This window comes from Macaca fascicularis, chromosome 12 (assembly GCF_037993035.2).
Source record: "Macaca fascicularis isolate 582-1 chromosome 12, T2T-MFA8v1.1".
Lineage (NCBI taxonomy): Eukaryota > Metazoa > Chordata > Mammalia > Primates > Cercopithecidae > Macaca > Macaca fascicularis.
The window spans coordinates 12,317,365-12,339,433 of NC_088386.1; the positions used below are offsets into that span (position 1 = coordinate 12,317,365).

The following is a 22,069-nucleotide window of genomic DNA, read 5'->3' on the forward strand; positions in this document are numbered from 1 at the left end:
GAATTTATGGCTGGTCGCTTTATATGTATTATTCTAATTTTCACACAATGCTATGGGATAGATAACAGGAACCCCATTTTACAGGAGTACTAGCGAGATTCTGTTGCAAGAAACAGAAATCCACCTCGAAACAGCGTAAGAAAAACAAAGGCGACCTGACCCACATAAGTGGCAAGTTCAGAGGCATCTGCTGTAGGCATGGCTGGATCTAGGTGTTCAGCGGCATCAGCAGCACTAGGTCTGTCTCCCTCCATTCCTCTGCTCTAGGTTGGCCTCATCCTCTGGCAGTCTTTCTGCAGAAGTGGCAGAGACAACCACCAGTAGTTACTGGCATTCATACCACTAGCTCAGCAACACCAGGGCCAACCAGAGCCTCTTCCCTCTTGGTTCCAGTAAAAGTCCTCCGAGTTCTCATAGGCCAGACTTAGGTCACATGCTCAATTCTGAGCCAATCACTATGGACAGCGGTGGAGCACTCTGATTGGTCAAGTCTGTCATGAGGGGTGAGAAGGGTGGAGCCTTTCCAATCCGGAGTGGAATGGGTTTCCCAGAAGAAAGCCTGTTTCCGGTCCCAGAAGAAGCAGAACAAGTAACTGACTTCTGTCCCCTGCAGCAGAGGAGGACGCTGAAACTCTGGGAAGTGGAAAGGCTTGCTCAAGGTCACAGAGCTGCTAAGTGGCAGAGCCAAGGTCTGCTTTCTTCCCGCAGCCTGTGTTCTTTCTGTGCCCCCAGCCCTCTCCCGTTCTGGTTGCCATCCTCACCCCTCCCGCAAAACAATTCTGGGAGCTGGAGATGGTGGTAGTTCAGGGCAGAATACAATGTTGCCCCTAGAGCCCCAGCTTTGTATTTATTCATTTAGAGACAAGGTCTTGCTCTGCTGCAGGGGCTGGAGTGCAGTGGCAATGATAGCTCACTGCAGCCTCGAACTCCTGGGCTCAAGCGATCCTCCTACCTCGGCCTCTTGTACAAGGAATACAGGCAGGCACTACCATGTCCAGCTAATTTTAAAAAAAAATTTTTTTTTTGTAGATACAGAGGTCTCAATATGTTGAACTCATGGCCTCAAGTGATCTTCCTGCCTTGGCCTCTCTAAGTACTGGGATTATAGGTGTGAGCCACACTGTGGCTGGCCTTTTTTTTTTTTTCACTACAGCATGTAGCAAATTAGACTGGCCATCTGGGGACCCTCGTCCTCATTCAGGTTATGCTCACAGAATGTGTTACCCAGAAAGAGCTGAAGTCTAGGGCCTCAGTTTCCCCAGTGCACTAGAGGCAGGTGGGCCTGGCTGAGTCCCAGCCCCTCAGCGGACTCTGGCCTCTATGGCCCTACATTCTCTCCCTGCAGGAGGCTCCACTGCACCCGCAACTACATCCACATGCACCTGTTCGTGTCCTTCATCCTTCGCGCCCTGTCCAACTTCATCAAGGACGCTGTGCTCTTCTCCTCAGATGATATCGCCTACTGCGATGCCCACAGGGTAATATGCCTGGGTGCCCCGGGGTGTCGCCAGGCCTGCCTACCTTCCCCAGCCTAACTTTGGAGAGGGAAGTAGCCTAGTTATCCTTCCTCCAAGCCCCTGCTGAGGCTGCACTTAATACCAAGGATGAAGTGGCCAGTGCTGACGCTGGGCCAGGAGGTTCAGGGAGATTCCACGGCCACATGTGCACAATCTGGGTCACGTAGGAGAGAAGCTTGTGGGGGTTGCCGTAAACTCGCAGTGTCCAGGAGTGAACTAGCCACTCTAGGAATTAGGTATAGAGGGAGATGCCTCTTTTGCCTACTTCTGCCAGTTCCTAGCTGAAGAAAGATGACCCGGTCTGTAGAGGGTGGGGGTTGGTCATAAAAAGAAAAGAGTGAGCACGGGCCAGTATGTCTGTATAAACGCGTTTGCGATAAAACAGTTGTGTTTTCTTAAATCTAACCCCCTTTCTCCTTCCAAATGCCCAGATGACTCAATTCATTGCAATCACCCTGTGTGTCAATTGGGATTCCCTTTGCTGCAAATAACAGAAAACTATATATTGGAGTCTTAAACAAATGGGAACTGTTTCCTACAGAAACAGTCCACAGATGAGGTGGCGCAATGGCTGTGCGATGCCATGAGGGACACAGTCTTTTTCCCTGTTTCTGCACTGCCATCCTTAGAGTAGGCCTTTGATGTCATGCTTTACGTGGTAAAAGGTTAAACATTTTTTTTTCTTTTGGGCAGCTTTGCCTTTCTATTGAGAAAAGGTACCCTCCCCAGAAACTCCTATCCTGCATCTCATTGGCTAGAGTTGAGTCATGTAACCACACTTAATTGCAAAGGAAGCAGGGTGATTGAGTTTTTTACTGTCACAGTCTCTATTGGAGAGGCGAGCAAGGGAGAAAACAGATTGGAAATTGAGATTAGTTCAGCCAGCCTGCTTGCCATTTCCTACCACTCACCTGTTTGTATTGTTCATAGTTGTGTGTGTGTGTGTGTGTGTGTGTGTTTTCTGACTCAGACTGAGAGGTCTGACTCAGACTGAGAGGTTCTTCAAGTAGGATCCATGTCTCTCAAGGAGGTCTCCAGGATGAAACAAGAGTACTTGCTGGGAGTCAGGAGCCTTAAATCCTAGCCACGCTTCATTACTGACCAGCAGTGGACAAGGCCAGCAACGCCCCAGCAGGGAACCTTCTCAAGTTTTACTAAACATCAGACTCACAAGTCAACAATGGGCCTTGCCTGGAGTCAGAGCCTCTGGGAAGGCCATAAGGCAGGAACCACCACTGTCTCACAGGCAGCACTGGGTGCTCCTCCTTCTCGGGCTTGTCTTTGCGGCAGCCCTAGGGCTATCCCAGGAGCTGTCCCATCCTCAGGGGACAGCTCAATGCAAAGAAAAGGACAAAGGCCCTACCACGGCAGAGGTACAGGAGCTGTGCTGGTGTAGAAGCCTGGTGCCCCACAATTCTATCAGCATAACTTCCAGGGATCCCTGCAGGGGACATGCCTGTTAAAAGAGTCAGTCACTGCATGGGGGAAGTCCAACTCTATGACATTCCCATCAGATATGTGGAGAGTGCAATGTACCAGCCAGGGCCATTTTTGCCATAATCAGTGGTGCCTCCTAACAGAGTTGGCACATCCCATCATTATGTGTTTGCAAGGGAACTGAGCTTAGAAAACATTTTTTTTAACCCTTTGCTCAGAAATCTCTTCCCTTTCTAGGCCTTGGTTTCCTCATCTGAAAAAATGAGGGGATTGGGCAGTATCCGGCACAGTTTTGTGGTTGAAGGACTGTCTCCTCATCTAGCCTGGCAGCCAGTGCTAGCATTTGAACCTAGTTCCTGCTCCTGTGATGGCTCATTGGCCAGCTTGACTGAACCCACCAGGTCTGTGGACTCCCACTCTCTAGAGAATGCTGCAGGCCTGATGGAGGAAGGCCACAGAAGATGGCCTTGAACCCCAGAGGCCTGTTCTTGTGGCCTGGCTCCTGCCCCTACAACACCCTCTTGCTCTCTTTGGGGCCACTCACCAGAGGGAGCCCCACTGCCACCCGGCCTGGGCTCAGCTGCCTCTCTCTGTCCAGGCGGGCTGCAAGCTGGTCATGGTGCTGTTCCAGTACTGCATCATGGCCAACTACTCCTGGCTGCTGGTGGAAGGCCTCTACCTTCACACACTCCTCGCCATCTCCTTCTTCTCCGAAAGAAAGTACCTCCAGGGATTTGTGGCACTCGGATGGGGTATGTTTCTCCCTGGGTCTGGTACTTGCATGGTATGTGGGAAGGGGCGCTGAGTCGAGAGTCAGAGGGTTTGGCTACTAGTTCCAGCTCCACAATTAACTAACTTGTGAATCTTTTTTTTTTTTTTTTTTTTTTTTTGAGTTGGAGTTTCGCTCTTGTTGCCCATGCTGAAGTGCAATGGTGTGATCTCGGCTTCATCTCCCGGGTTCAAGTGATTCTCCTACCTCAGTTTCCCAACTAGCTGGGATTACAGGCATGTGCCACCACACCCAGCTAATTTTGTATTTTTAATTGAGATAGGGTTTCACCATGTTGGTCAGGCTAGTCTTGAACTCCTGACCTCAGGTGATCCACCTGCCTCGGCCTCCCAAAGTGCTGGGATTACAGGCGTGAGCCACCGCGTGCAGCTAACTTGTGTAATCTTAGAGAATCTCCTTGATGTTTAACCCTCTGGTCTCAGTTTACTTATCTGTCAAGTGGGAAATCATAGCTCAAATTTAGCCCCAGTTTCTGGCATCTAGATCTTTTTACAGTTCGTTCCTACCCAATACTCGTTGCCTCATCTGCCTTCAGACGGTCCATTCCTACATCCTCTTTCTTGCTTCCTTTCTGTATTAGGATGCTTTTGACTGCTGGCATCAGAAAATCTGTCAAGCTTTAAACATAAACGAAATCAATTGGCTCATATAACTGAAAAGTCCAGGGATCACCAACTTCAGGAGAGGCCGAATCCAGCAGCTTAACACTGTTTCTTTCTGTCTCTACTTTGCCTTCTGTAACATCGGCTTTATAGTTAGGCTGCTGTTTCTAGTGGAATGGCCAGCAGCTTCTGGGCTAGAGACTTCCTTGCACCAAACTCCAGTGAGAGAAAGAAGAGACTCTGTCCAGCATTCACAGCAAATATTCTAAGGCGCACTCTGGTTGGACTGCTTAAATCTTATAGACACCCTTGAACTAGTCACAGAGGCCTGAGAGAATGAAATATGTTGATTGGCCTAAGCTACTGAAACCACGTGACTTCCCGAAGGAAACTCAGGATTCATCGTCTAGGAAAGAGGGGAAATGAGAGCGAGACAGCCAAGTGCAGGCCCCCATTCCATCTCTCTCCCTTTTCCTTTCCCGTCAATGAAGACGATAAACAACTTCCATTTTGAGGGCACTTGCTGTGTGCCAGGCCTTGGATTCAGCACTTTACATGTATCATTTAATCATCGCAGCGATCTCCAGGGGCCTCTCAGAGACCTCAGCTCAGAGACATAACATAACATACTCGACTCACACAGTAAACAAAGACAGACCTCAGGATTCAAGCCAACACTTGTCTGTTTCCAAAGCCCTGTAACTTTTACCCTGCCATTAACATCCATCTATCTATCCATCCATCCATCTGTCCATCCATCCATCCATCCACCCACCCATCCACCCATGCACACATCCACCCACCCTTCCATCCATTCCTGTATCCATTCATCCATTAGTTGTTCATTTGATAAACGTGAAAGTTACCCTAAGGAGTTCTAGACAGAGAGCCAGGTTCCTGTGAGTGACTCAGAGGCTTACAGAGATAGTCATGTACACCCGGCATTAGCTTCTTTTGGTTTCGTCCTGGTGCCTTTAAGAAGTGTCCCTGCCAGGAGTGCCTTCTGCTGCCTTTGCTGCTGGTCTAAATCCTTATTTGCAAGGGCCCTGTCTCCCCATCAGGGAAGCTGCCTGAGCTGGCAGAGCTTGCTGAGCCCTCCTGCTTCTGAACCTTGGCAGCCCAATTAGCACCTGACCCTTGGCCAGCGGGAGGTTGCCGGGTTATGCCAGTGTCTCCAGAGGTCAGCAATCCCAGAGAGCCTGGGGACCAGGGACTTGCCTTATGCAGCTGACTCTGCCAAAAAAAAAGCACCCAACTCGCTGAGCCCAACTCACTAAGCTTTAAGTCCCAGATATGCCAGGATTCCGCTGTATGAACATGGACAGTTTCCCTATCTATAATACCAGGACCGTAATTTATTCAACATTCTTTGAGCATTCCCTGTGTTCAGAGATTATTACAAAGCTGCATTGTGATAACATCTCTGTCACAGGATTTTAAGATGTTTGAATGAAATAACAAGAACCTTCCTTTCTTCTTCAAATCTTTATGGAGCATCTACTATACGCCAGCCCTGCGCTGGGTGCTGAGAGTTGAGTAACATATAAAACAGCAGTGGTTCTCTTGCTCCTGTCCTGTTTGCCTGCGAGACACCAAAGGGGTCCCTGGAAGGCCTGAAGCCCCTCTATCTGTGAGAAGCTTTTTTCATGCGAAGGTAACGACCCCTGCTTGAAATTATACTGACTTCCCCAAAGATAGGTTGTTTAAATGGGTACACGCCTACTGTAAAACCTTGCAAAAAAAATTTTTTTTAAGTAGAAAAAAAAAAATTACCCTAGTCCCACAGATTGAACTTTTTCTGAGATTTCCTCCCAACCTTTTTTTCTACTTGCAGTTTTTCCTCACATAGCTGTGGTCATTCTCTATGAAGAATTTTGAATTTCGCTTCTTCCCATTAACACATAAGCATGTTCTATATTATTTCAACTCTTTCATAAACATTTTAAACTACCATATAGATGGATAGATGTGATATAGATGCATTTAACCACATACCAACCGTTTGGACATTTAGGTTGTCCCACTATTATAAATAGCACAGTGATGAATACCTTTATGGGCAAAGCGTTTTCTGTATGTAAGACAGAATCCCAGGATATGGATTCCTGAGTGGAAAGGAGTGAGCACGTTTAAGGTTTTTAATACTTACGCAAAGCTTTGACTTTTTCAGAGCGGCTGAGGTCTGACTCTGTGCCCAGAAAAGAGTGATAGTGCAGGCTTTATAGATGAGCCAGGGCCGGGTGCGGTGGCTCACGCCTGTAATCCCAGCACTTTGGGAGGCCGAGACGGGTGGATCACGAGGTCAGGAGATCGAGACCATTCTGGCTAACACGGTGAAACCCTGTCTGTACTAAAAAAATACAAAAAAAAAAAAAAAAAAAACTAGCTGGGCGAGGTGGGCACCTATACTCCGGAGGCTGAGGCAGGAGAATGGCATGAACCCGGGAGGCGGAGCTTGCAGTGAGCCGAAATCCGGCCACTGCACTCCAGCCTGGGCGACAGAGAGAGACTCCGTCTCAAAAACAAACAAACAAAAAAAAAAAACTGGTGAGCCAGGCTGCCACTCAGTGACTGAGAGCATGGGTGAGGGTCTGCCAAACCCAGCTTGCTGCACTCGCTGCCCAGAGACTCTGAAGCAGTGGGTCTGGGGTGGCCAGAGACTGCATTTCTGACATTTTCCCAGGTGATGCTCATGCTGCTGGTCCGGGGGCCACACTGAGCCATCGACTTAAAGCATTACAAATTTTCCAAACATTCCCACCAACTTGGCACTAAGGATGGAAGATAATGAAGAAGTGCCTCTCAAAACCCATGTTCTTTGCCCAAAGCACCAAGAATTGAGGCAAGATTTTTTTTTTTTTTGTAAGATAGGGTCTCTCTTTGTCACCCAGGCTGGAGTGCAACTGCTCAATCTGGCTCACTGCAGCCTCAACCTCCTGGGCTCAAGTGATCCTTCTGCCTCAGCCTTCTGAGTAGCTGTGACTACACGTATGCACCACCGTACCTAGCTAATTTTTATTTACTTATTTTTATTTTTTGTAGAGACAGTGTCTCACTATGTTGCCCAGGCTGGTCTTGAACACCTGGCCTCAAGTGATCTTCCCGCCTCAGCCTCCCACAGTGCTAGGATTACAGGCATGAGCCACCACACCCAGCCCAAGGCATTTGTTTAATTGTTATTTTTATCAAAGTCACTCATGTAATTGGTTTAAATAATTAAACAAAAGACTACAAGGTTTATAATAAACAAAAGCTATCTCCTGCCTTCACTTTTTATTCCCGAGCTCAGCCTCCAGAGTTAATGCCCTTTCACCCTTTTAACTTGTTCCTCCTAAGATTGACTCTCGTGTTTCTAAACAATACACTACTATTTCTTGATTTGTCTGTTTGAAGCATTAGTTATTGACTCCTTATGGTGGAAGATAAGAATATAAAATTATTTTTTCTTTTCTGAGAGACTCTCACTTTCTTGCCCAAGCTGGAGTGCAGCGGTGCAATCATAGCCCACTACAACCTCAAGCTCCTGGGCTCAAGCGATCCTCCTGGCTCAGCCTCCCAAATAGCTAGGACTACAGGTGCATGCCACCACATCTGGCTGATTTTTTACATTTATTATAGAGACAGGGTCTTGCCATGTCTCCCAGACTGGTCTTGAACTCCTGGGCTCAAACGATCCTCCTGCATCAGCTTCCCAAAGTGCTGGGATTGTAGTTGTAAGCCATTGCACCCAACCAAGAATATAAAATTCTTAATCCTCTACCTCCATTCTTCCATTACAGTTTCTTATAATTTTTGGTTAAATCAGATTCAGTGTATACATTATCATATCTATGTAAATAGTGTTTACTACTGAGACAAGTGGTGTACAATAATTTTACTTTCAATCTTATTTAACTTTTTATTTTCCTGGAATCATTTTTCATTTGCTCTTTTTTAAATATATTGCTAGCATCAATTCTCTCAAATTCTCTGGACAACCTTCCAAAGCTATTTATTTTCCAAATCATCAGATGCAATAGGAAATCTATCAGTTCCTATTTATTTGTTTCCGCTATATTAGTTCCTAAGGCTATCTTAACAAATTGCCACAAACTTGGTGGCTTAAAACAACAGAAATTTACTGTCTCACAGTTCTGGAGGCCAGAAGTCTGAAATCAAAGGTTTGGCAGGGTTGGTTTCTTCTGGAGGCCCTGATAGAGAATCCGTCCCATATCTCTTTCCTACCTTCTGGTGGTGGCTGGCAATGCTTGGCATTCCTTGGCTTGTAGTTGCATCAGCCTCATTCCTGCTTATGTCTTTATATGGACTTCTTCCTCTGTGTCTTCTCTGTCTGTGTGTCTCTCATGGCCTTCTTATAAGGATGCCAGTCATATTGGAGTAGGCGCCCACCGTACTCCAGTATGACTTTATCCTAACCAATTACATCTGAAAATATTCTATTTCCAAGTAAGGTTATAGTCTGAGGTGCTGGGTTGACATGAATTTTGGGGAGACACTATTCAACCTGATATACTTGCCAGTGTTTTTTCTAGAGCTTTCTGCCTTCTTGCTTGACTTGGGCTGGCTGTTCTCCAGATTCACTCAGCTCCCTTAGCTTTCACCTTCTTCCACAAATCCTGTTTCCCTCCTTTCTCGTCTCCCTGTCTTTGGTTTACTCTCTAGTTGTGTTGGAGCACATCCTCCAGTATCTGTCTAACCAAGAGCACCTGGAAGGAATCTTTTTTAAATTGCACGTCTGAAGATATCTTTGTTCAACCTTCACACATAATTCATCATTTTGCTGGACATAAAACAAGTTGAAGGCCAGGCATGGTGGCTCACACATGTAATCCCAGCAATTTGGGAAGCCGAGGTGGGCAGATCACTTGAGGTCAGAAGTTCGAGACCAGCATGGCCAACCTGGTGAAACCCTGTTGCTACCAAAAATACAAAAATTAGCCAGGCGTGATGGTGGATGCCTGTAATCTCAGCTATTCAAGAGGCTGAGACAGGAGAATAGCTTGAACCCTGGTAGCAGAGGTTGCAGAGAGCTGAGACCACTGCAATCCAGCCTGGGCAAAACAGTGAGACTTCATCTCAAAAAAAGAAAAGTTGAACAATCATTTTCCCCAGAATTTTGAGGGTCTTTTGTTTTGGCATCAGCATTATTGGGAGTGCCATGCCATTTTGCTTCCTGAACTTTTTACTCCTTTCTACATAAACTGCAGGATCTTCTCTCAGTGTGCTGAAATGTCACAGGGATGTGCTGTGATGCAAGTCTTTTTTCATCTCTTTTCCTGGCATACGGTGTCCCTTTCATCTGAAAATTCATGTCTTTCATTTCTTGAAAATGTTCTTACATTATCTATTTAATTATTTCTTTCCTTCTGTTTTTTATCCTCTGTTTTCTGAAACTCCCTTTAGTCTAATGTTGTACATCCTGGAATAACCTCTAATGTTCGAATTTATTTTTCCTGCTTTTCATTCTGCTGTTGTTTTTTCTGCTGAGAGATTCCTAGTCTTTATCTTCCAACCCATCTATTGCATGTTGAGTTGTGGTTATCATATGTTCCATTCCTAAGCCCCCTTTCTTGTTTTCCGAGTACTCCCTGTTGACAGCATCCTGTTTGTGTCTTGTAGATGCGACCTTTTATCTCTCCATTTATCTCTCCTACGGAGTTCCTTAGAATTGTTTTGTTCAAGTTCCTTCTGCTTCCTGTATGGTCTGTTTCCTCTGAGTTCCTTTTCTCTGATTGTTTTGGTCTTTGTCTTTTATGTAATAAGATGTTGGTGACCTTGGCTGTCTGTTCCTATTTAAGGATGAATCACTTCAGAGCCGGCTAATGGCTGTCAGGGGTGTGGGGCTTGTCTCTCAAGGGACACTGGGCTGGAAGTGTTGGAGGGTCCCCCCATGGCTATCTATAGGCCTTTTGTCTGGGGCTGTTCAGTTCCTCTAGAGAATCCTTTCATCTCCAGCCTGCAGTGGCAGGGAGGCGGGCAGAGGGTAGAGGGTTGGGGTAGGCGTAGAAGCCTGTTCAGTAGAGGCCTGAAAACTGAGCGGCCCTGGACCTGAGGCTTTTACCATTCAGCTTGAGCATGTCCGTTAGAAATAGAATCTGATTTAAGTATTTCTGCTTAAAAAAAAAAACAGAATCTGAGCCATACATCTAGCTTAAAATTTTCTGGTAGCCACAATCAACACAGTAAAATGAAACAGGCGGTATTTGTGTCAATAATCTATTCCGCTTAACCCAATGCAACCAAAATAGTATCATTTCAATGTATAATCAATATAAAAATTGGTAATGACATATTTTACTTTTTTTTTTTTTTTTTTTAAATTGAGACGGAGTTTCTCTCTCGTCACCCAGGCTGGAGTGCAGTGGTGCAATCTCGATTCACTGCAATCTCTGCCTCCGGGGTTCAAGCGATTCTCCCTCCTCAGCCTCCCGAGTAGCTGGGATTACAGGCATGAGCCACCACGCCTGGCTAATTTTTGTCTTTTATTTTAATAGAGACAGGGTTTCACCCAGTTGGCCAGGCTGGTCTCGAACTCCTGACCTCAGGTGATCTGCCCCTCCTCGGCCTCCCAAAGTGCTGAGATTACAGGCATGAACCACTGCGTCTGGCCATATTTTACATTATTTTATTTGTACTAAGTCTTCAAAATCTGGTATCTATCTTGCACTTAGTGCACAACTCAGTAGGGACCAGCCGCATACCAGGTGCTCAAGCGCCACCTTGAGTGCTGGTGTAGACCATCACTCCATTCCTGCTCGGCTGAGCACCCCCTCCAGCCCTCTGCTGGGCTGCAGCCCTGTTCTCCTTGGCTCAGTTTTTGCAGAGAATAAACTCTATTGGAAGTTAACTATTCAGTCTCGTGAGGGTAGTGCTGGTCGCCTGGGGTGCTTATCTGTTTCTTATCCAGACTTCAAACCATTCTATTGCCCCAGCCCCACCCTGCCACCTGCCTCCTGGGTACCGAGTGCCCTGGCCCTAGAGCATCCTTGGGTACTTCTCTAGCAGCATTGCCCCAGACAACACTTCTGTTTCAGCTTCCTCTGCTCGGGACATCAGCTGCCACTCCTCTGCCAACCTTCTGTGTGCCTAAGCCTGTTGCCATCTCTCCTCTACTCTGCCCTTCCTTCTCAGTCTTTGTCCTTATAGGCTTTTACCGTTTCTATTTCTTTATTATCATTTTAGAGGGGCTACAGGGCAAGTAGGGATAAATGTATAAGTTCAGTTTGCCATGTTTAACTAGAAGTCAGGAAATGTTGTATTTTCTCTTCTAAATTCTTGTGGACTTGATCTCATCTCTAGTCCGAAATATATTTTTGTTTAAACATGACAGTGATGACTTACCTTAGCTGTTAAATGGCCAAGCTTTTTACAAGCCAATATTTGAATAAAATCAACGTTTCTTTCATGAGCTGCGTCTACCCCTTCTCCGCTTCCTCCTCCCCGCTGCACATGGCCAGGCAGATCGCAGTATGAGAAGGGGGATCTACCAGCTGCCTCCATGGGTCCACGAGCCTGCCCAGGAGTCCCAGCCCCTCTATACTTTGCAGTGGTCCTCTGGAGTCTGGCCCGGGTTACCAGGAGACCCCTAACACCAAGTGACCTTTGGGATCCTTTTGATTCTGCCGTAATCCCCAGGGCATGCCCGGCACCCTTGAGGCACACGGCGCCACATTTATGCAAGATGGCACAAGATGGCAGAGGGGTTTCTGTGGAAACCAAATCTTGGCACCTGCTCAGTAGCTGGGCCGGGGTAACCGATTGTCCTGTTCTCATATGTGTGTTGAAAATTGAGTCCTGTCTCCTCTGCCCCTCCCTTTTTTTTTAATCCTCAGGTTCTCCAGCCATTTTTGTTGCTTTGTGGGCTATTGCCAGACACCTTCTGGAGGACGTTGGGTAAGCTAATGGAAGGAGGATAACAAGAACGTCTCTGACGTCGTCCAGCTTTTCAAACAGCGTAGTTACTTCTTTGGAGCCATCTAGAAAAGGCCTTTTTCTCAAAATAGAAGCCACAGATGAGTTCCCTGGACTAATGCCCACTGCTTCCCAGGTGTGAGTTTCCAGGTGGGCTGAGCAGCCTTGGCCATGCCTGCACCATCCTGGCCGTCCTGTCTTCTTGCTGCCCGTCCGCTCTGTGTGTGGGTCAGATGCCAGACAAGAGCTATGGGGCTCCAGGCAGGTGTTGCTCCGCGGAGGAAGCTCAAGGAAGGGCCAGCCCAGCTTTTTCTTCCTCCTAGGATCTCCCTCCTGGATGCCTCTCCACCCCTGGGTGTTTAGGAGCCCTGCAGGGCCAGGCTCTAAAGAAGTCAGGCATTGAGGGTGGCAGTGAGCCCAGGGGATGCACCTGGGAGTAGGTACATGGGAAGAAAGCGTGAAAGCAGCTGGGGAAGAGGAGAGGCAGCAGGGCAGCGGTGAGGCAGCGGGGCAGCATGAGAGTTGATTTCTCAGGAGCATAATGACACAACCAGGCCAATAAGTGGATGAGGTCAAATGAGACATCCAAGTGTCTGTAGTCCAAATTCAGCCCGAAATCATTGCTTCAAAGTAATTTTTGTATTGGGTGAACTCACTTTTTTTAAAGGTCTGGATTTTCAGTTCGTCTAGAAAAAAAATGGAGAGGTCCTTTAACATGTTCCATTTTTCCTCGTGGAAAAATGAGCTGGAGCAGAGCTGTGGCCGTCTGGGACAGGGTACATACTCCCCAGTTTGCTAAGTACTCTCCAGGCCTGATGTCCCTGCATCCTGAGGTCACATGTCAGCCATCCATCACTTCCCTTACTGATGTCATTTTCCTGGCCTCTGTCGGTAGCTGAGTTTGCCACCGTGCTCGCTGGGGAATTCTGACAGTGAGCTAACTTTTGGATCTGGGAGTCTCCCGGCTCTCAGGTTCTCGCAGGGAGACAGGTGGCCATTCCCTCAGCCCCAGCAGTGCTCCTGGGTGGCAGGAGGGGCGGGGTTCTAATGGTACTGGGCACACCACTGCAGGGGCTCAGTGCCACAGACATGGGTCCTTCATACCAAGGGCCACCTCAGGGAACATGTCCTTGCTGGTCAGCCCAGCTCCCACTCGTAACCATGCCCAGCTGTCCCTCCCTTAGGTGCTGGGACATCAATGCCAACGCATCCATCTGGTGGATCATTCGTGGGCCTGTGATCCTCTCCATCCTGGTGAGTGGCCCTCCTCTCCCGAACTGGGGATCAGTGGGAGAGACAGAAATGGTGACCAGCCCACAGGGGCAGAGGGTGGAGGGACAGGGCTCCCTGTAGGTGCCAGGAGGGATAAACCACAGTGTTTGTGATGTTGGTAAGCAGCGTGGGGTGTGGAAGCTCTGCCCCCTACAGAATGTCGGGGAGTGGGATGAGGGGTAGGCTGGAGGCAAGAGTCTGCGAACCTGGTTCTTTCCCACGAGCAGCAGCTCAAGTGTGGTGAGCAGAGCTCCTTGTTCTAAACGGGCTGGCTCCCATTGGCCTGAAATTCCACCTTCACTGGTTCAGACCTGTGGGCCTTGAGCATTTTTCTAGGGATTTGCTCGTTAACCTGGGATGAGTCGCTAAGCTGAGATCTGAACAGGGTGGGAGTGCAGATTGGGGAAGCTCAGTGGGGCCATGGTCTTGGGACTTTGCAATGCTGCGAGTGGGTTCAGGCCTGCAGGGGGGGGCCCAGGGAAGAGATGCTGGGTGGCCATCTTGGACAGCAGCTTGCGGGTGTCAATCCTGGTGCCCTTTCGAATCACCTGGGAGTTTTTTAAAAATACTGATAGCTAGTGATTCTATTTCTTTTTCTGGCAAGAGGCCTGGGTACTGGTCCCCAGGCGATTCTGCTGTGTACCAGGGTCGAGTCCTGTAGCCCAGCCCATGGGTATGGTTCAGCACGGGGACAGATGAGGGAAGGCACATGGCGACACATGGGAATCATCTCGTGGATGGAAGCAGTGCCTCGGCTGGAAATAACGACCACACGGACAGCTCAGGGATGCCCAAGGCTGCAGAACCAGTTGAAAGCAAATGCCCTGCCAGGCTCGCTGGCGTGGGGTAGGGGGAGAGGGCACAGGACAGGGCCCCTTCTCTTCCAGTAGCTGCCTGGGTAGCATCTTGGGATTGGTTGAGAGGAGGGGGCCATTCCATGACAACCTTCTTTTATAATTATATAATCTGAGCAAAAAATGCAAAATACAAAGTGTTTGTTTTGGTTTTACTTTTTGAGACAAGGTCTCTGTTACCCAGGCTGGACTACAGTGGCGCAATCATGACTCGCTGCAACCTCCACCTCCTGGGCTCGGTGACCCTCCCACATCAGCCTCCAGAGTAGCTGGGACTACAGGCTCCCACCACCACACCCAGCTAATTTTTTGTAGAGATGAGCGTTCACTGTGTTGCCTAGGCTGGTCTTGAACTCCTGGACTCGAGTGATCTGCCTGCCTTAGCCTCCCAAAGTGCTGAGATTGCAGGCGTGAACCACTGTGCCGGGCACAGAATGTATTTTTTAAAAAGGAAAAAAATCATTCATCATTCTCCCAGCTACATATATGTTCTGACCATGTGTTTTTCTTCCTATCTTTTTCTTTGAGCAGACATACTTTTCTTTTTCAAAAGCCTTAATTAGGTTTTTGTTTGTTTGTTTTTCATTTAGCAATAGATGTGAGCTTTCCTGTTTCATGTGGAATTCCTTGAGAAACTGATTTGCCATGGCTTCATAATATTCATGCCGGATGCTGTTTCCTCATTTAGTTAAGCCAGCCCTGCTGTTATTCTGGGACTTGGACAGCCCAGTCCAGGACAACCCTGGATGAAGGACAGCCAGCTCCAGTGTCTGGGGCTGGTTTCAGAGGACTGTAGTTTATTCAGCAATTGAGGATGTTGGATGAGCACTCCTGATGCAAAGTATCTCCCTACCAACCTAGCATGGGGCCTGGAATTCCACTATTTCAAAATAGACTCATTCTTGGGACCTTAAAGATTTCTTTTCTTTTCTCTTCTTTCCTTCCTTCCTTCCTTCCTTGCTTCCTTCCTTCCTTCCTTCCTTTTCCTTCCCTCCTTCCTTCCTTTTCCTTCCTTCCTTCCTTCCTTCCTTCCTTCCTTCCTTCCTTCCTTCCTTCCTTCCTTCCTTCCTCCCTCTCTCCCTCCCTCCCTTCCTTCTCTTTCTTCCTTTCTTTCTTTTTTGCCTTCCAGTGCTCCCTGTTAAATTAAATACAACTCTAAGGCAAACAAAATTAAACTAAATAGCCTCAATGAGCTGACAGCATGCATAGCCAGCTTACAACAAGTTGCAGAGAAGCAGGGTTCCCCGAAAAGCAGTGCTGGGCCAGGAGTCCTAGATGGCCACTAATCCTGTGTCTTTTGGCAAGTGTTCCCAGGCCCCAGGCTGCTTGTGTGGACAATGCGGGTGTGAGGCTGGGTGATTCCACTGATCCCTGTTTCTATAAAATGGAGCAGGTGGGTGAGGGAGGGAGAGATGCTACCACGTGGGCAACTTCCTAATGTTGTTGGCCCTGGGCACTGGGGTTGGGGGAGGGGACACCAAAATGAATAAAAAGACTGCGTTCCTGACCTTCAGGAACTGGCAGTTGAATTGGCAGATAAGTAGGCACATACATGTTTGACAGGCACATGCATTTGAGCTTTTAAGATATTTTTATCTCCCGATCATAGTTGGTAAGAAAAAAAAAGATATTTTAAGTGCTCTTAAACAGTAATATTATCCCTAAATACAGTGAATCAGGAAAGGGAAGTAATCAAGGGTGGCTTCTTGAAGCTGGCGACTGACCTGCAAACTGGTCCTCACACCAGCAGCTTCAGCATCACCTGGGAGCTTGTTAAAAATAATAATTCTTGGACCCCACGCCAGACTTACTGAACCATAGCCTATGGGGTTAGAGCCCAGCAATGGGTACCCTAAACTTTGAGAACCACTGCTGTAAAGTCAGTCAGCTTTGGCATTGTATTACCTGGGAGCTTGTTAGAATGCAGACTCTCAGGTCCACCCCAGACCTGCATTTTAACAGTATCCCCAGGGGCGTCCAATGCTGTGCAAGGGTGAGTGATCTGCCCTGCAACTGAGCAGACCTTAGAGCCCCTGCAGCCCAGGGTAGGAGGGAGTCCTGCCTCCAGCCATGGACTCTAGACAGTTTCACCAGGACTGGGGATGGGAAGGGCGGGCAGCAGTGGTGAGCCATCCTGGCTGTGATGTCTGCAATGTCTTCTCTGCCCTCAGGTCCGGGTGACAGGGCCAGGAGAGGTGGCTGGAAAAGCAAGATACCTTCAGCTCCACCTCTGCATTGTGTTTTGCAGATTAATTTCATCCTTTTTATAAACATTCTAAGAATCCTGATGAGAAAACTTAGAACCCAGGAAACAAGAGGAAATGAAGTCAGCCATTATAAGTAAGTGAAGGGCGAAGACTGAGGCATGGTCAGTCAGCAAGCATTTACTGAGCACCTACTATGTACTCAACTGGTGCTAGCTATTGGAGATGGAGGAAAAGTTGCAGACCTAGTCCTAAGAAGTTTACCAGGTGCATGGGGGCGGTTGGGGGGAATGGTCTGACTGTAGAGCTTCAGACACTGTATGGGGATGGAAACACTAAGAAATCTCAGGCAGGAAGCCCGAAGGCAGAGAGATCTTATCCTTAGGGCAAGGCTAGGGAGTCTCCACATGTGCATTAAAGACTGAAATTCACACAAATGTGTGTAGGAACAGTATGTGTATTTTTCAAAGGAGGATGACCTTCGGTTTCATCGGATTTTAGGGAAGTGTGTGATCCAAAAATACTTAAGACCTTTCAAATGTTAGAGAGAAATATGTTTGTTTTCTAGGGCTTCTATAACAAAATATCACAGACTAGGTGGCTTAAACCGCAGATACGTATTTTCTCAGAGTTCGGGAGGCTGAAAGTCCAAGATCAAGGTGGCAACAGGTTTGGTTTCTTCTGAAGCCTCTCTCTTTGGCCTTTCTGGCTGTGTCCTCACAGGGCCTTTGCTCTGTGTGTGGGCATTCCTGATGTCCCTTTGTGTGTCCATGTTTCCTCTTCTAAGGACACCAGTTGATTGATTAGGCCCCACTCCACCCTCGTTTTAACTTAGCCTCCTCTTTCAAGACCTTTCTCCAAATGCAGTCACATTCTGAGGTACTGGGGGCTAAGACTTCAGTGTAAAAATTTGGCAGTGGGTGTGGACATAATTCAGCCCATAAATTATATTAAAGACAAATTAGTGGCCAGGCGCGGTGGCTCACACCTGTAATCTCAGCACTTTGGGAGGCCAAGGTGGGCAGATTACCTGAGGTCAGGAGTTCGAGACCAGCCTGGTCAAGATGGTGAAACCTCGTCTCTACTAAAAATAGAAAAATTAGACGGGCATGGTGGAGGGTGCCTGTAATCTCAGCTACTCAGGAGGCTGAGATAGGAGAATCGCTTGAATCCGGGAGGCAGAAGCTGCAGTGAGCCGAGATTGCGCCACTGCACTCCAGCCTGCGCAACACAGCAAGACTCTCGTCTCAAAATGAAGAAAAAAACAAAACAAAAACAGGACAAATTAGTGTCCCCCAGAGACCTTCTCCATGGTGTTTTGTGTTTGAGAATCTGGCAGTGGCTTGGATTACCTGGTGTCAGATTCCTGGAGGCCTGGGATGAAGTTGCCAGGTAAAATACAGGATGCCCAGTTACATTTGAATTATGGATAAACAACAAATCGTTTTTCAGTATTTATACCCCCACACGGTGTCCACTGTTTATCTGAAATTCAAGTTTAACTGGGGATTCTGTATTTTTATTTGCTAAGTTTGGCAACTCTAACCTGGGAAGCAAATACAAGAATTTATCCTTATAGATATTTATTATCTAGCAAATGAGAAACCTGGCTTTGCTTAGATGATGTTAGACATAGAGCAGCAGTGATATAGGCACGTAATTGATAAAGTTAATGGTGTAGGTACCGATTTTTTTTTTCTTTTTACGGATGGAGTTGCATGATCAGAAAGTTTGGGGCTTTTCCATGAGTCAAAAATTGTTGTATCTGAGTGATAGATACGTGGGAGTTAGAAATGTTCTAAATAAAAAATGAAAACAAAAAAGTGTGGGGCACTGCTAGCCAGCCTCAGCAGTCAGTCCCGAGCTGGGGAGTGGCACAGCTGTGTGCCCGCAGGAGGAGAAGGGCACAGGGAGGCAGAGTGGAGGCTGCAGTCTCTGTGTGTCCCCAGGCGCCTGGCCAGGTCTACTCTCTTGCTGATCCCCCTCTTTGGCATCCACTACATCGTCTTCGCCTTCTCCCCAGAGGACGCCATGGAGATGCAGCTGTTTTTTGAACTGGCCCTTGGCTCATTCCAGGTAAGCTTCCGGGACTGGGGCTGCCTGCCGAAAAGAGGAGTTCTCTGTGTGCTTAGGGAGAAGTGGAGGGCGTAGAGACAGCGAGCCAGATGCCTTATCTGGCGGAGACCCAGGGGAAGAAGGGGTCGGACCTGACAGTGCTACAAGTCCCCACCAGTCAAATGGAAGTGGGAGATAAAACTAAGAGAGACAGAGAAACTGACTTCAGGGAAAATAAAAAGGAAAAGTAGCCCCAGTACACTATATTGTACAACTCTCAACAGCATATGCATGGTCAAAATAACGTAACCGCGATGGCTGAGTCATCAAACACTGAGGCAGGAAGATGAGCCTTGCAAGAGTGCGGGGCGGGTGTTTGGAAGAGAACACTGTCGTCATCTTCACACTGGGAAGTCCGTAGAAAATTCCTTAGACTGAAAACTCCTCAAATAGCGACATCAGCATAATTTCTAGGAGCAGTTAAGAGAGTTCCAAGGAGTAGTCGCATCTGAGGAACAGGAAGTGAGGGCAGGGTGTCAGGTGGCTGCTGGTTCCGTAACAGGAATCCTTTTGATTCTTTGAAACCACGTGCATATGCAAATTATTAAAACTAAAAACTGACTTTAAAAAAGTGAGGTGGAAAATCACTTACCTACTAATTCAACAAGATGTTGTGAAGTTAAAAAACAACAACAACAGTATACGTGTTTGGACAGAGGGAGCCTGAACATGAATCCCAAACTTCACAATGCCGTTTGTTTATTTACTCATAGCTATTTCCTTCCAAAAATAATGCAGTGTCGCTTTTGGGAAAAACATACAAAGGACAAAAAATAAGCAGATGAAGGATCAGTGAGAAAAAGAATATACAACTGCCTGGGTTGCTACACAGAAACAAATATGATAAAGTTCTATACAGGAGGGAGAGATGGGTCGTAAGTGTGGTAGGGAGCTTCCCAGTAGCCAAAGCAAAGACGAAACAATTGTTTCAGGATTTCTCATATCCATAAGACAAAATCAAACTAATGGCCAGGAGAAGCCAGTGATTATAGGCTCTAGGGCCTGAGACAAAATTCTCCCAGTTGGTTTTTTTTTAAAGAACTTAGTCCTTAATAACATTTCCACAGTAGGGTGAGACTGTCCAGCCAAGCCTTCAGTGGGGTGGCCTCGGCCTGTGAGTAGGGGCTCAAACCCTCCCCTCATCCCCAGAGCTCTGTTCAGGGTAGGGTCTTCCTGTTACTTAAAGGTTCTAGGGAGGATGCGTCACTGGGGACCCACCGAGTGGAGTCAGGTCTTGCCCTACCCACACCTTCAGACCACACCCTCCTCTAAGCTGGCTCTCTGCCCAGTAGCCCCTGTCAGGGCCCCAGACCTTCAGAGAACTCAGCCTCTGGCTTAATCCAGGATTCTTTTCCTCTCGGCCTGGGGGCTAGGGAGCTAGCTTTCCCCACCACTGCTCTTGTAACGTCCAGGGAGGCTGGGCAGACGATGGCCTATCTAGCAGGTAGAGGATCTAAGGACCAGTCGGGTGGAAGGACTTGACCTGGCTCAGAAAACGGACTATGCTGAGAGCTTGCACCTGGGTCTGCCTGGCCATGGATGGAGACTTCCTGTCCCTCAGAGTTGGGGCTAATGGTTGGGACTGTGGACTACCTCCCTGGGAAAATGTCTTGTCAAGAGAAAACCAAAAGCACTTTTCTGATGTTCTCATAGGATTGTTGTTGAAGGAAAAGGATCTTTTAAAGTTTTATAAATATATATGTGTGTGTATATATATTCTTATATACACACACAAAAATGTCTTTCATATACGAAAGTGAAGACAGTAGGATAGTGAATCCCATTACCTATCCCCAGCCTCAGCAGTATCCACTCATGGCCTGTCTGGTTTCATCTCTGTCCCTACCTACTACCCCCATCTTTTTAAGTAAATTCAAAACATCATGTTATTTCATCTGCAAACACTTTAGTATGCATTTCTAAAAGGCGGGGCTTAAGAAGAACACATACAACTGTAATAACACCATCACTGTCACATACTCTTTAAAAGTACATTTACAGCCGGGCACGGTGGCTCACGCCTGTAATCCTAGCACTTTGGGAGGCTGAGGCGGGCGAATTGCCTGAGCCCAGGAGTTCGAGACCAGTCTGGTCAAGATGGTGAAACCCTGTCTCTACTAAAATACAAAAAATTAGCCAGGCATGGTGGCGTGTGCCTGTAGTCCCAGCTACTCGGGAGGCTGAAGCAGGAGAATCGCTTGAACCTGGGAGGTGGAGGTTGCAGTGCGCTGAGATCGTGCCATGGCACTCCAGCCTGGGTGACAGAGTGAGACTCTATCTCCAAAAAAAAAAAAAAAAAAAAATTTATTTACTTTTTCTGGTTGTACAAATAATGTTTGCTTATTGTGAATAATTTGGGAAATAAGGAAATTTTTTTTAAAAAAGAAAAATAAGAAAAAAAAACTAGAATCTCATAACCCAGAAATAACCTCTGTTAAAATGTTGGTGTGTTTACTTCCGTCTCTTTTCTGTTCACAAAGACACACACACACATAATTGGGATCATGATGTGTATGGTTTTGTATCTTGCTTGTTTTGTTTAATTCTCTATCATGCCCATCACGAACATTTCTTCATGTCATTAAAATTCTTCAAAGTCTTCATTCTTAATGATTGCAGAATCACAGTGGAGATTAGTAAACTTGCTGGCTTATGTGCGGTCTGCCCTATATACCCTGGAGCACAGCTAACTCCTTCCTCTGAACAGTGAAAATGTGTCCTTGGACCCCAGGGCAGCGGAGGCCAGGCAACCCTAGCCCACGCAATGGGCAGCACCGTCGGCCTGCTCGTGGCTCTGGGCCAAGCACACAGAGCTCCAGGCATGCCTAAACCCCTCCGTGCCTCAGTTCCCTCACGTGTAAGGTGAAGATCCTCTCACCTGCCTCCAAGGGCTTTGGTGAAATTAAATGAAGCACCTGGGACCTACAATTACTCAGGCCTAGCTGTGCTCCGATCCAGGTCTGTTTTATTTCACAGCCTGCCTTGAAATGCTTTTCACTGCCTCTCTGACAGTAGTTCCCAGACCATGATGCCTGTTTGTTGGAACTGTCTGGGGATCTTTAAAAGCTGCTGATGCCCCCAGCTACTGGGATCTGGGGAGTGCAGCATGGACAAATGGTCCCAGGTGATTCTAATGTGCAGCAAAACTTGGAAACCAATGCCCTGAGTGTTTCTGCCCCTCAAATAGTCCCCAGTCTATGTGGCAGTCATTGATACCTGAAATTCTAAAGCAAACCCTTCCAGCTTTGCCTCTAACTCTTTTTAAAATGCCAATATCCCTGAGAAGTTGTACATGTTAAGCCCACCATCGATGAGCTGATTCTGCACCCTTTGAGGTCCTTTCCAATCTCGTAAGTAGCTACAGGCA

At 47.3% G+C, this 22,069-nt stretch overlaps 1 protein-coding gene across 14 annotated transcripts in view; it reads left to right on the forward strand.

Moving 5' to 3' along the window:
• SCTR (secretin receptor) overlaps positions 1–22,069 on the forward strand; it is an 82,478-nt gene that overhangs the window by 57,981 nt on the left and 2,428 nt on the right. For 5 of the 14 annotated variants that reach the window (XM_005572948.5, XM_074008876.1, XM_074008875.1 and 2 more), the window contains 6 exons: positions 1,346–1,478; positions 3,553–3,706; positions 12,179–12,239; positions 13,442–13,511; positions 16,632–16,723; positions 18,537–18,663. In XM_005572948.5, the coding sequence (XP_005573005.3) occupies positions 1,346–1,478; positions 3,553–3,706; positions 12,179–12,239; positions 13,442–13,511; positions 16,632–16,723; positions 18,537–18,663 (637 nt within the window). Of the gene's footprint in view, positions 1–1,345; positions 1,479–3,552; positions 3,707–12,178; positions 12,240–13,426; positions 13,512–16,631; positions 16,724–18,536; positions 18,664–22,069 lie in introns of all 14 variants that reach the window. The other 9 variants (XM_045366960.3, XM_065525384.2, XM_065525382.2 and 6 more) reach the window with 7 other exon arrangements.